The sequence below is a fragment of the Camelus dromedarius genome, chromosome 12 (assembly GCF_036321535.1).
Source record: "Camelus dromedarius isolate mCamDro1 chromosome 12, mCamDro1.pat, whole genome shotgun sequence".
Taxonomy (NCBI): Eukaryota; Metazoa; Chordata; class Mammalia; order Artiodactyla; family Camelidae; genus Camelus; species Camelus dromedarius.
The window spans coordinates 45866011-45880755 of record NC_087447.1 but is presented as its reverse complement, the minus strand read 5'-3'; the positions used below and the strand labels follow the sequence as shown (position 1 = coordinate 45880755).

Sequence of the window (14745 nt, the reverse complement as noted above, 5' to 3'; positions counted from 1 at the left end):
CGATCTTTGCAAGTCTTCCAACCTTCACAATACACAATCACACACAAATTCTCTACATTTGGCAATAAAGAAGTGGTTTAGTGAAGTGTCTTTTAAACTTCAATGTGAAGATGAATCACTTGAAAATTTTGTTAAAATGAACATTTTCATCAAGATACTTGAGTGGATCATAAATTACTATATGTTTAACAAGCTCCCAGGTGATGCCTATGTTGGTGGTCCAAAGACCACCCTTTGAGACATGCTACTTTTGTCTCCTACTACATAGTTTTGGTAGATGGAAGCAAATCTGTCAGTCATGTTGGATTTGCTTGGGAGTGATTTGTTTAGTCAAGGAAAAAGGAAAAACTTAAAGATAATAGTCAAGTAAATGTAACTGATAAAAATTGTCTCTCTTCAATTAGAGTGACTAACGAGCATGTATGTTGTGTTAAAATCAGTGTAGTTTGTCTTATATTTTAAAATTTATTATTATTTTCCTTTTGAATTATTTGTTCATTTTTTATCTGGGATTCTCTGCAGGAATTCTTGTATATCAGCTGTATGTCCCATTCTGGTTATTTTCTCACTTATTTTAGTGTTCTAAGGCCTGAATCAAAACTGAATATAGATAATAATATAGGGAATCTTGGTCTTTTCTTGAATTTTAAAGGGCTATCTTAATATTTTGTCACTGACTTTAAGGTTTATTCTTTGCTTTGAGGGAGGAGTTTAATTTTCACTATTTAACATGAAATCAGTCCTTTTATACTCCTTGCGTTCTAAGAATCTTTTAAAATTATGCATGGCTATCATATTTTATTGAACTTTTTTTTAACTTCTATTGTAATGATATCTTTTTAGTTTATTCTAATTTAAATGATTTAAATGTGTATTTTTAAAAATTCTGATATAGTTGAAGAATGGCAATGATCTTACAAAAATCAAAAGAAGAAAATTTTCAGGCCTATCTACTTCAGAAACACACGGGGAACACTCATGCACAGACACACACATGCACAGATATAATATACATGTTTAATATGTGGTATGTGGTGTGTATGGGATTTTGAATTACTGAGAAATGATGATACATTCAATTATTGTTTTGTGCTGACCTCTTACTATCAATAACCAATGTTCGTGGCTAGACTGGCCCTTGCAGTTATTAAGATTTCAGGATGCCCTCAGCAATAACCATGAGGAAACTTTGGGAAAAAAAGAGTTTTATTACTTATAAGTCTTAGAAATTACATGGCATACCTGGGGCCACACAGTGAGGACACTGGGGGAGAGAGAGAGAGAGAAACAGACCTGGGTTCTGAGTTTATTGGTGTTGATGGTGGGAGCCTTAATGTTTATCAAACTCACTTTTTTTTTCCTTTCATATTTAAAAAATTTTTTATTGATGTGTAGTTGATTTACAGTGTTAGTTTCAGGTGTATAGTAAAGTGATTCAGTTACACATATACATACATATATATATATTTTTTCTTTTCAAATTCTTTTCCACTATAGGTTATTACAAGAAATTGAATATAGTTCCCTGTGCTATACAGTAGGTCCTTGTTGTTCATCTATTTTATATACAGTGGTGTGTGTCTGTTAATCCCCAACTCCTAGTTATCCTTCCCCAACCCTTTCCCCTTTGGTAACCATAGTTTGTTTTCTATGTCCATGAGTCTATCAGACTCACTTTTTATTAGTGAATTTAAAACATAGGAGTGGGAATTTCTAGTGGGAGAAGAGGAAAAAACAAGGACTCCAAATGGTCAACTATTGAAATCAAGCAACATCTCTAAAACAAAGTGGCCTGATTGGGGGAAGGGGTTGGCCTGGCTTTTCTAGTTGTGTGGCTGGCAAATGTGTCCATTAGAGACATCCCTCTTTGAAGATGTCTCTTGTAATCATAGCTTAAGTCAGACACTTGCATTATGCGAGAGAAAAAAATCAACTGTCAGGGCTTATACTACAGTTCAATTCACTGGGTTGATGATACTCAGTTAAAATGTGTTATACAGTATTTTCTCATGGCATTAATCATTTTTTCACAAGCATGTAGTAAAGTGACTGAAACAAAGTAGATATTTAACAAATAGCTTTTGAAGAAACTAATGCTACATCATTAAATATGCATGCCATCAATGAGCACTCTAACAGGGGCTTATAATGAGAATCTTTGCACAGTTTCTGGGAACAGCAATTTACGAAACAGCTTAAGATAGCAAAAAACAAATTATAGGAAAACATCTCCAGCTGAAAATTAAGGGTCTCGTGGAAAAAAAATGATTGTGAAATGGCCACACAGAAATAGAAATAGAGTGTGAATGAGAGGGGCAAAAAAAAAAAAAAAAAGATATAAAGAGAAGGAGAAAGAAAATGCAAAGAAACTTTTTAAAGTGTGTGCAAGAAACTGAGGCATTAATTTCTGAGTCTCTTGCCATTGATGACCTTAAGATTTAGAGGATCCTCATATTTCTGAAAAAACTCTTATTCAAAATGACCAGGAGCAACTTCCATAAATAAATAATACTGTATTTTGTGTGTTCTAAGATGCACATTCTTCACATTTTAATATCTCTGAAATTGGAATGCAGGTGATAATCAGTACTGTCTTTGATTTAATGCAATATAACAATTGTTTTTGCACATTACAACTAGATGGAATTCTAGAAATTAGCAGGCTTCCAGCTTTCCTGAGCTCTTGTGCTTACGAGATCATCTCTGTGGGAAGATTCTAAGGAAAGGGCCTCGGTAACTTTGCCTATTTATGATATGCCTGCCCTTGATACAAACTTAAGAAAGTTATATCCCATATGGATGGAGTATTACTGAACTCTTCAACAATTTCATCTTCCTCAATATAGCCTCATTTTCACATTCATTTGTTAACAATTATTTATTGGAGATATACTCTGTGTCAGCAAATCCTAGATGTTAGGCACACAGACAGAAAGAAAGTAAGTATGGTCTCTCCCTTCAATGATAGTACACTCTATTTGGGAAGTAGAAAGAAAAGAAATAAACATACATTATATTTAATACATTATACTCATAATAATGAATATAATGAAGAATAAAGAACAAACAAGCAAAAAAAGAGATCAATAAAAAGAGAGGGTCATAATTTGAACTGAGGGTGATAGGTAATCTATGATGAAATTAAGTGGAAACCTTTAAAAAAGTGAATAGAAATGAGTTATATACAGCATTCTAAGAAAAAGGTTCAGATGTGAGAAGTTATACAAAACAGAAAAATTTACAAATTCAATGAATTTTGAGAAGGCCAATGTAACTAGAGTTTGATTATCTGGTAATGTTGGAGAGGCAGAGCAGGTAAAGAACATGTGTCATCTGATGGTGTGTATTTCATTGTTTTAATTCTATTCTCAGAGAAGTAAGAGTTTATATTTAAAAGAGACCTTACATCATTCAATTTGTCTTTTAAAAAGATCATTTTCATCTTGCACAGAAAATCAGTTAGAAAGTAGTCAGAGTACACATTAAGAAACTAAAGAATTTACTGCAGCATGTCATTAAAGAAGTGCTGGTGACATACAAGGATGATTAAAATGGAGAGAATGAGGAGGTAGACTTGAGATGTAATTTGGGTCTAGAATCAAAAGGACTTAACAGATAGATAGAATCTTAGAATGAGGAATGAAAATCTGTCACAAGGATAGACATTACTGTTGTCAGTGTTGACTATAATTTGTTGCTTTTATCAAAGATGACTTCATAAGGCATCTTTTTTTTTATTAATTAGGATGGAGACACCCCAGAATGAACTCCATTTCCTATTTTATGCCCACCTTCAGTATACAGTTTGATTGAAATAAATCTGATGACAATAACAATAAAAATATATTGATTATTTGTACCAAATATTAGGTTTTGCCAAACTCACCTTTAATCTCTTACTGAGACATTCCCCCCAGATGTTTTCTACTATATATGACTGTTATATTTGCTTCTGACATAATTTTGCTACCACTCTTACTCTAATCTGCCTAGTTTTCACACAGTACACAATGGGATTCATCAGTGGAGGCACAAGTAGAAGAACATTTGCCATAAGAAAATTGAAGAGGGGAGAGACATGCCGGGCAAAGCGATGGACAATGGCGAGGTTGATGATGGGCAGGTAGAAGATGGTCACTGCACAGATGTGTGAAACACAAGTATTGAGGGCCTTGAGCTGCTCCTTTTGGGATGCGTTTTTTCCCAGCACAGTCTTGAGGATCAGGATGTAAGATACAGCAATGAGCATAAAATCTACCATAAGGCAGAGTGCCCCCAAAAAGCCATAAATGACATCAATTCGGTTGTCAGAGCAGGCCAACTTCATGACATCCTGGTGGAGACAGTAGGAATGGGATAATTGGCTTTTCTTACAATATTTCAACCTTCTCAAAGTGAAGGGGAAAGGAAGAACCAGGAGGAAGCTCTTGAAAAAGCATACCACTCCTATCTGGGCAACTCTGACTGTTTTAAGAATGGAGCTGTATCTCAGAGGGTTGTGGATGGCGAGGAAGCGGTCAAATGACATGATCAGGAGCACTGAGGACTCCAGTGCTGTGAATCCATGGATGAAGAATTCCTGGGCAAAGCAGGCATTAGCAGAGATTTCAGAAGCCTTGAATAAGAAGATCCTCAACATAGTGGGAAGAGAGGAAAAGGACAAGCCCATGTCAGACAGGGCCAACATGGAAAGGAAATAGTACATGGGTTCGTGCAGTGAGGGTTCTGTCTTGATGATGAAAAGGATGGTGCAGTTTCCCAGAATAGCAACAAGGTACATGCTGCAGACAGGAATAGAGATCCAGATGTGTGCATATTCCAGCCTTGGCATCCCAACCAAGAAGAATGTGGTGATTTCAACATGTGACATGTTGATAATGGACATGATCAATTAATTTAGAGGGCTCTGCAGCGAATCACAGGAAGTCTTGAGTAGATAAAATGTGAATATCTGGAAATTTAGTAGAAAAAAAGCAGTTCTGAAGTTTCTGGGTTTTTTCAACTGTCTTTTGATAGAGCAAGTTATTTATGTGACTATATAGTGAGAAGTGGCTTTCACTTTAGACTGGAATTTCCTGGATCATAGATTTAAAGAAGTTCTTCTGGCCATTTTTTTCCTATAGAGAAACCAGGAATATATTTTGCAATCAGATGAAAAGCTGGTTTCTTTTTCTACTAGTAACATACTAGTAGACCCTAGTCAATTAATCCGGACTCCTCTATGAGTTCTTGCTTTCACATTCTAGATAAGATGTTGGTTAGAATATATGATTTCCAGAATGACACTATGTGAAGGCAGAGGAGTCTCAAAATTTAATTTCTTCCTACTTGTTGGAATTCTCACAAAAGTATGGTCTTCTCAAAACCAAACTACTCTTAGTGCTATCCCCTGCTAGATTGTTGGTTATTTAAGTATCTTTTAAAAACTCCCTTGATTTTCAAATTATTTTTGTATTTGTAAGGGCAGTCACTGCAGAGATTACTGACAAATTATGTCTAATTTTCTCCTGGCCTGGAATTTGTGACCATTTGTGGAGTGCTGACAAGAGAACAATAACCTGAAGTGGTAAGTGTCACAATTTAGGAGAATTTGAATTCTGTTGAAGAACAATTCCCCTAAAGGTAAATAGTTTATTTGTATAGTCTCTGAAAGGAACAATTTTCCTAGATACATGAATTTTGGAAGTGTCTCCTGCTCTGTATGAAGTTCCATGTGGTTGATTTACAAAAAAAAAAAAAAAAAAAGCAGTAAAATGAAAGCAAAATAGATGAAGATATCTGAGTACTTACCAGAGAGTGGATATTTGAAAGTAGAAGGATTTTAGTATAAAATCCCAGAAGTTATTGCATTTGTCTGTCGCCAAGGTCTCCTCTTCATATATGAGGGCTTGTCTCTTTCTTCTCTCCTAGTGCCCTTGCTTGAGGGGTGCTGAGCTCTCCAGGGATTGCAGCTGACCTGGATCTGTTCTGAGACTGCGAATAAACATGTGCAGACACAGTAAATTCACAGAGATAGTTAATACCAAAGAAATGAAATAATTATCTAGTCCTTGAATTAGGGTCTATTTTGGTTGGAGAGAGGTCCTTAATAACTAAGTATGACAGAGAGATGGTGAATCTTGTGCAAAATCTCTCAGACTTCTGTTGGGTTTAGAACTTTCTCTCTTAGTAAAGTATATGATATAGTAATTGTCCTTTTTTAAGTTAAATTGACCCTAAAACTTTCTTTTACATAAGAATTACTTGAAATATCATGTTCCTTGATCCAGTTTCTATCAAATAGCTAAGAAAAAACAATATGCATTTAAACAGGTAAAAACTGACAGAGATAAATAAACTTTCCTCCCTCCCTCTCTCTCTCTCGCTCTCACTCTCTTTTGTTTTCTTTTTAAAATTAAGCCTCTTGTTACTGCTTATTGTATTGTCATGCTATGGCAGACTATCTGGACTAGAGCAGGATGGAGACATATGTTTTTAGCTCTGTAAATCTAAGATTTTATGAATCAGCTAGAAAAAAAAGGATTTGAAAGTTATAGCAGAACCACAGTTAATATTTAATATTTGTTTGATTATATTTATAGTCCAGGGTGCAGAACATAATGTTTACCGTAATCATTGTTAACAGAACCACAAATTGGGAACTTAAAATTCACAGTCAAACTGTGGAATACCCCTTGTGATATGGTAAGGGAAGAAGAATTTCAGAGACAATTCAAGAGAAATGTTACTTTCCCAAAAAGGAATTGTTGAATTCCATTAGGAAATTAGGAAAATAACATGAATATTTTTCCATGCAGTGAACAGAAAATAGAGAAAGTGTGGGATTAATTACTTGTAATAGTGATCACAGTGTAATCCTGGCCACAAAGAGGCATTAATTATCACCCTCCTCCCTCTCCAAACTCACTCCCCAGTTCATGTTCCAGCTACTGTTAAATTTCTACAATATGCTTTTTCTATCTGTGCTTTTCAAGTCTTCTCCTTTTGCAAATGGTAAAAATGCTCTTCCTTGCCTTGACTTTCTTTGTTCAAATCCTCAGTTAGCTATTAAGTCCTTTACAATCCTTCCCTGAGACTTTTGTCCGCCTCCCATTCAAGTGTATCGGTGTATAGTGCGCTTTCCTTGATATTACTGATATTTTTTGTCCTCCATCTGGCTTCATAGAATCTAATAGAAGCAGACATCATTTTGATATACACGCATATACTTGAATGAATGAAGTTATACCCTCAATTTGGAGACCTCTATATGTAGAGTAGATGATTGAAGAGAATATATACAAAACCCACCTCTACACCATTACTTAAAATCCATGAACTCATAGGCAGTTTTTTGTTAGAATCATAAGATTGCTTTCTTATTTATCAAGAAAGGAAAAATGTAAGGCAGAGATTTAAGTCTAATAAGAAGCATGCTGAGTTAGGACATACCATGGAGAAAGAAACTCCTAGTGGTCACTATTCCCTTCTCACTGATGCCCACTGCAAACTCAGTGGTCTGAGACCAGAAACAACTTACAGTAACATGTAAGGCGATAACTACCATTCAGCAAACATATCACCCAAGAGGCAGGTCCAAGTAGCTGATTTTGAATTTCCTTCTGTGCTCAGTCAGTGATTTTGGGCCTGGCACTTGGTTGATTGCCATCAATTTGGCAGGACCCTGGAATTCTACCGTGCATTTACATAACTGTGGGACTTTTTAGAAGGTCGGGGTAATGGCATCCATCCTAAGCATGTAGTGACTACAATTAGATATACTATGTGGATTTTCTTGCTTGAGCTGGTGCAAAGAGCTATGAACATCAGGAAACTTACCAGTAAGTTGGTAAGTCATTGTACCCACATGCCAGAGTAAAGAGGAAATGAAGGTGGCATGCAGTCAGTCACCACAATTCCACTGCTGTGCGGTCATGACCATTTAATCCTGACCTACAGAATCTAGTCCTGCCTCCCTGATGCTTTCCTATTAGCCCAGAAAACTTTGATTCCAGCCCAGCAGGCTGCACCCAGAGAAAAAGAAAACTCCCTGTGGGTGAAACTCAACAGGGACTGGAGCCAAGGAGAGTCATCCAACCCCCTGTAAATGGGAAGAATTAATCCTTTGAGGAAAACACCCCTTAAGCCCTTCTGCTCCCTCTGGCAGAATTATGTCCCTGTCTTCTCTGATTGACAGAATCATGTGAATAATCTCAGAGCATTTTCACCATATGTGACAACTATGCCTTTTTGTGTCTGCCTCCTCCTCTAGATTTCACTCCCTTAAACTTATAGATGTTTTCTTCTGAGAATGTTTTGAAATTTTCATTTTCATCTAGCATGTTCAAGGACAGTAGTTTTCAACCTGGGATGCACATAAGACTTCTCTATGGAGTTTTATAAAAATACAAATATCTAGGCTTACTCTAGATTCACTGAATCTCTTTATTTGATATTCTTGGCAATCTTGGTATTTCCTTGGTACATTATGCATATCATTTCCCATGATTATTATACTATGTATCGATATTGTTTCCATTGTAAAAATTATGCTTATTTATTTGTATATATCAGATGAAACATTACTGTCCTCAGATATAGTCTATATCATTATCCTTAGAGACTTTTTTTAAACTTCTCTTTTTGGAAATAGCTTTATTATCTTGTTTTGCATGCCATGGAGACAATCAAATTTACTTGTCAGTTGCACTATTTGTGTTATCAACTCTCATCAGACTTTTTACATTTGAATGCATAAGTAATAAATTAACAATGGCCATTTAAAGATAAGTATAAATATCTTGTAATAACATATAATGAAAAAGAATACATATAAAGATAAATTTAACTCTCTTAAGTTAGCTTAACTATCTTAAAACAATAGATAATTTTTGTTTGGCTCTGATGCATTCATGAAAGATCTGCAATCAGCAATAGGCTGGAGTTTCGTCTTCAACAGAGAAGGACCCCACCAGAGCTCACGGAAAAGGACTGCAGCAAGTACTGCAAACTTCAAAGAACCAGCTTTTGGGTAACTTTCAGGTTTTTCTAGTGGGCTGAGTTGTGATTTCCATGACTCTTCCTAACAACAAACACCTTCATGAGACTGCTAACTCAAGAGCCGGTGGAACAAGAATTAATTGTGTAGAACTAAATTAACTGATAAGTAACATCTTATTATGTGTTTGGAATATTGTTGATGTGGTTTATGTTCTATTTTCTGAATATATAATAAGGCTTTTTATCATTCTCTTAAACTGTACTAATCTAGTAGAATCTGCTTTTGTAAACTAAATCAAACATTTTGAAGTCATAGCTGATTCTCACTGAATACTCTGAGTTCAGGAAACCCTTAATGAGTGTCCTTGCTTTTCAGGACAATGTATTATTTTTATAGGTACAGTTTAAAAACCTGTCCTATTTTTAACTAAGATATAATTTTAAAAATTGATTGTGCAACTAGGGCCTTTCCTAGAATATCACACTTGAGAATGTTTCTGATTTAATCACGTAGGACCAGTCACTTTTAGGGAACTGAGGTTGACTTTATAGAGTCTGTGCTGACAAAATCCCAGGTAAATTAGCCTGTTGCTTGGCTTACGGGCCGATCTCTTAGAGGTGGAAAGGGAGGCAAGCCAAGGATCCCAGGATGTCTTGGGGAGTTCAGGAAAATAAAATATTACTCAAGTGTGTGGCTACCTGAAGGAGTAATTTGATGGAGATAATTTTTTTGGTTATAGCTTCCTCTCCTAGATATAGAATATAATAGCAGCTTTATAACATCCTGTCTGAGATTCTGTATGGAAGTCTCCAGCACTGCAAACTTAAGAAGACCTTCTGGTGAATTTTTTCATCTGTATAAATAATGAGGCCAAACCTAATGAGGAGAGCCTTGTTTTATGATCAAGAATAATCTTTATTTCAAATAATGTTTTATTAAAATGGGGGAGACTATATGAAAAAAAAGATACGTGCTTCAGTGGAAAACTCTGCATTGTTCACAGCCCACCCCTATGGGTTATCTAATTCTGATTATGTAGGGACTTAGAGTTTTCACTGTCTTTGAGCTTTTTTCCAACTCTGTAAGTTGTAGATACTAAATGCAATCAAAGTAATTCACATTGGTAGACAGGTGAATAAACTGGTCGAGGGTCAATTGGTATGTGTCCCACAGGTGAAAGAAGTCATAGTTGAACTCATTTGAAAATTAATGGAAACATTGCTATTTATAAATGTATCTTTTATTGGTCTCTTTGAACTGGTTGTATCATTTGCCTGGTTCATTCATTAAAAATCAGCTAAGTGAGATCTATATGGATGTTCAATTTATTTCTTTGTGAGAACAGTAAAATTTTGAAAATTAATCTTTATCAGGGTTTACAGTCTTGCATGGGAGTGAGACATATACGGTATAATGAGTTATGGCATTAGGTAGAACTCCTGTAGAAATCTGGTAGACAGAGAATTTTCAACCCTAAATAACTTATAAAGTGATATTTTAATGTTCAGGAAAGAAATATTGAAACAAATAAATGAATTTAATTCTTATATTTTTGTAAACTCTGCACGAATGCATATTTGTTCCATGTGTGCATTGTCATTGCCCTTTTCAATTTCAATTCCTGAGAGAATAGGTATGTGTCATAAAAGGGAAAACTGTGTGTTGAAAAGGGATATTGTAAATGAATAAGCAATCCTCTGTCACCTCCAATCACTAGGCAGTTGTCATATAAATGTATACTGCTAATTCTCAAATGAACACACAGAATATTACTCTAAAATGATGAAAACAAGCTTATATTGTGTTCATAAGGCTGGTAAGGTGTGTGAAAGTGGAACTACGAATACATTTTATGTTTACATAAGAGCTCTAAATCCTAAATCCTAAACCAGTAAATTTGCGAGGCTGAGTCTTCAGTCTTCATAAGCATACTGAGAGATGATATTGTAAGGTGATTAACGTATGGTGTGCTTCCTTATTGATTAATTCTGCTTTCTCTATGTCATTTACTGATTGGGTTTTCACTATCATTAAGCATCCAAGTCAGCTGCATTTTTTTCATTAAAAAATTTTTTTCCCCTTTAGCAGAGGCACTGGGGATTAAACCCAGGACCTTGTGCACACCAGGTATGTGCTCTACCACTGAGCTATACCCTCCACCTGCCATGTCAGCTGTATTTTTGACACAGCTTCTCTAAAACCAGATTTCTTTTTTTTTTTAAACATTTTTTACTGATTTATAATCATTTTACAATGTTGTATCAAATTCAAGTGTAGAGCACAATTTTTCAGTTATACATGAACATATATATATTCATTGTCACATTTTCTTCTCCGAAAGCTACCATAAGATCTTATGAATATTTCCCTGTGCTATACAGTATAATCTTGTTTATCTATTCTACAGTTTTGTAATCCTAGTCTATCCCTTCCCACCCTCCGCCCCCTTGCCAACCACAAGTTTGTATTCTATGTCTATGAGTTTATTTCTGTTTTGCATTTATGCTTTGTTTGTGTGTTTTTTGTTTGTTTTAGATTCCACATATGAGCGATCTCATATGGTATTTTTCTTTCTCTTTCTGGCTTACTTCACTTAGAATGACATTCTCCAGGAGCATCCATGTTGCTGCAAATGGTGTTATGTTGTCGGTTTTTATGGCTGAATAGTATTCCATTGTATACATATACCACCTCTTCTTTATCCAGTCATCCATTGATGGACATTTAGGCTGTTTCCATGTCTTGGCTATTGTAAATAGTGCTGCTATGAACATTGGGGTTCAGGTGTCATCCTGAAGTGGTGTTCCTTCTGGATATATGCCCAGGAGTGGGATTCCTGGGTTGCATGGTAAGTCTATTCCTAGTCTTTTGAGGAATCTTCATACTGTTTTCCACAGTGGCTGCACCAAAATGCATTCCCACCAGCAGTGTAGGAGGGTTCCCCTTTCTCCACAGCCTCTCCAGCATTTGTCATTTGTGTATTCTTGAATGATGGCCATTCTGACTGGTGTGAGGTGATACCTCATTGTAGTTCTGATTTGCATTTCTCTGATAATTAGTGATACTGAGCATTTTTTCATGTGCCTATTGATCATTTGTATGTCTTCTTTGGAGAATTGCTTGTTTAGGTCTTTTGCCCATTTTTGGATTGGGTTGTTTGGTTGTTTCTTATTAAGTCATAAGAGCTGCTTATACATTCTGGAGATCAAGCCTTTGTCGGTTTCATTAGCAAAAACTTTCTCCCACTCCGTAGGTTGTCATTTTGTTTTACTTATGGTTTCCTTTGCTGTGCAGAAGCTTGTAAGTTTCATTAGGTCCCATTTGTTTATTCTTGCTTTTATTTCTATTGCTTGAGTAGACTGTTCTAGGAGAACATTTTTGAGATGTATGTCAGATAATGTTTTGCCAATATTTTCTTCTAGGAGGTTTATTGTATCTTGTCTTATGTTTAAGTCTTTGATCCATTTTGAGTTTATTTTTGTGTATGGTGTAAGGGAGTGTTCTAGCTTCATTGTTTTACAGGCTGCTGTCCAGTTTTCCCAACACAATTTGCTGAAGAGGCTGTCTTTATTCCATTGTATATTCTTGCCTCCTTTGTCGAAGATTAGTTGACCAAAAGTTTGTGGGTTCATTTCTGGGCTCTCTATTCTGTTTCATTGGTCTATATGTTTTTGTACCAATACCATGCTGTCTTGATGACTGTAGCTCCATAGTATTGTCTGAAGTCTGGGAGAGTTATTCCTCCAGCCTCTTTCTTTCTCTTCAGTAATGCTTTGGCAATTCTAGGTCTTTGATGGTTCCATATAAATTTTATTATGATTTGTTCTAGTTCTGTGAAATATGTCCTAGGTAATTTGATAGGGATTGCATTAAATCTGTAGATTACCTTGGGCAGTGTGACCATTTTAACAATATTGATTCTTCCAATCCAAGAGCATGGGATATCCTTCCATTTTTTAAAGTCTTCTTTAATTTCCTTCATCAATGGTTTATAGTTTTCTGTGTATAATTTTTTCACCTCCTGGGTTAGATTTATTCCTAGATATTTTATTACTTTGGGTGCTATTTTAAAGGGGATTATTTCTTTACTTTCTTTTTCTGTTGATTCATCGTTAGTGTAAAGAAATGCAACTGATTTTTGTACGATAATCTTGTAACCTGCTACCTTGCTGAATTCTTTGATCAGCTCTAGTAGTTTTTGTGTGGACCTTTTAGGGTTTTCTATGTATGGTAACATATTGTCAGCATATAGCGACACTTTTACACTTTTTTTCCAATTCGGATCCCTTTTATTTCTCTCTTTTGCCTGATTGCTGTGGCTAAGACTTCCAAGACTATGTCGAATAGGAGTGGTGATAGTGGGCATCCTTGTCTTGTCCCAGATTTTAGTGGGAAGCTTTTGAGTTTTTCACCATTGAGTACTATGCTGGCTGTAGGTTTGTCATATATAGCTTTTATTATGTTGAGATATGTTCCCTCTATACCCACTTTGGTGAGAGTTTTTATCATAAATGGGTGTTGAATTTTATCAAATGCTTTTTCTGCATCTATTGAGATGATCATGTGTTTTTTGTCCTTTCTCTTGTTGATGTGATGTATTACATTGATTGATTTGCATATGTTGAACCACCCTTGTGTCCCTGGGATGAACCCCACTTGGTCATGATGTATAATCTTTTTTATGTGTTGTTGGATTTTATTTGCTAATATTTTTTGGTGAGAATTTTGGCATCTATGTTCATCAGTGATATTGGCCTGTAATTCTCTTTTTTGGTAGTATCTTTGCCTGGTTCTGGTATCAGGGTGATGGTGGCTTCATAGAATGAGTTTGGGAGTATTCCCTCTTTTTCAATCTTCTGGAAGAGTTTGAGAAGGACGAGTTCTTGTTTGTATGTTTGGTAGAATTCCCCGGTGAAGCCATCTGGTCCTGGACTTTTATTTGTAGGGAGGTAAAACCAGATTTCTTATCTGCTGGCTCTTCACACAGTATACAATGGGGTTCATCAATGGCGGTACCAGCAGGAAAACATCAGCCATGAGGATCCTCATGACTTGGGAACTGTGTTTGGAAAACAGGTAGATGACAGCTAAGGAGATAATGGGAACATAGATGATAAGCACAGCACAGATGTGGGAAACACATATATTGAGGACCTTGAGTCTTTCCCTCTGTGATCCTATGCTCAACATGGCTGTAAGTATCAGCATGTAGGACATGAAAATAAATGTGAAGTCTAGGATGCCTGTGAGAGCTACAAATAAGCCATAGATGACATTAACCTTGTAAGGAGGTTCTTCTTACAGTATCTTGGATGTCTTAAAGTTAAAGGAAAAGGAAGGATCAATAAAATATTTTTGAGAGAAAAAGTAAGCCCTATTTTCATGACTCTGGCACTGGTTAGGATGGAGGTGTATCTCAGAGGATTGCAGATGGTAATAAAGTGATCAAAAAACATGATGAGAAGTACTGATGATTCCATAGCTGGGAATCCATGAATGAAAAACTCTTGGGCAATACAGGCATCAGAGGAAATTCCCGGAGCACTGAATAAGAATATTCTAAGCATGGTAGGGAGAGAGGAGAGGGACAGTCCCAAGTCAGAGAGAGCCAACATGGAGAGAAAATAGTTCATGGGTTCATGCCGAGAAGGCTCCATTTTTATGAAAATGAGGATGGGGCAGTTCCCCAGGATGGCAACAAGGTACATAAGGCAAATGGGGATGGAGACCCAAATGGTGGCAGACTCCATCCCTGGGATCCCAAT

The 14745-nt window shown here is 36.0% G+C and overlaps 2 protein-coding genes across 2 annotated transcripts; both read right to left on the bottom strand.

Annotated features, from left to right (window-relative positions):
* Positions 1-3940: 3940 nt before the first annotated feature.
* Positions 3941-4885, bottom strand: LOC105097967 (olfactory receptor 51A4). The gene has a single exon (XM_010990600.3). It carries the CDS (start codon positions 4883-4885, stop codon positions 3941-3943), a length of 945 nt encoding a protein of 314 aa, XP_010988902.3.
* An 8792-nt stretch (positions 4886-13677) lies between these two features.
* LOC105098044 (olfactory receptor 51A7-like) lies at positions 13678-14745 on the bottom strand. The gene is given in 3 exon segments (XM_064491868.1): positions 13678-13850; positions 13942-14265; positions 14268-14745. Coding segments are annotated over 3 exon segments (954 nt in total). The 5' UTR covers positions 14731-14745; the 3' UTR covers positions 13678-13683.

Bases quoted from the DNA above. Each gene is read 5' to 3' on its own strand.
- LOC105097967 (XM_010990600.3), bottom strand. From the start codon at position 4,885: ATGTCCATTATCAACATGTCACATGTTGAAATCACCACATTCTTCTTG.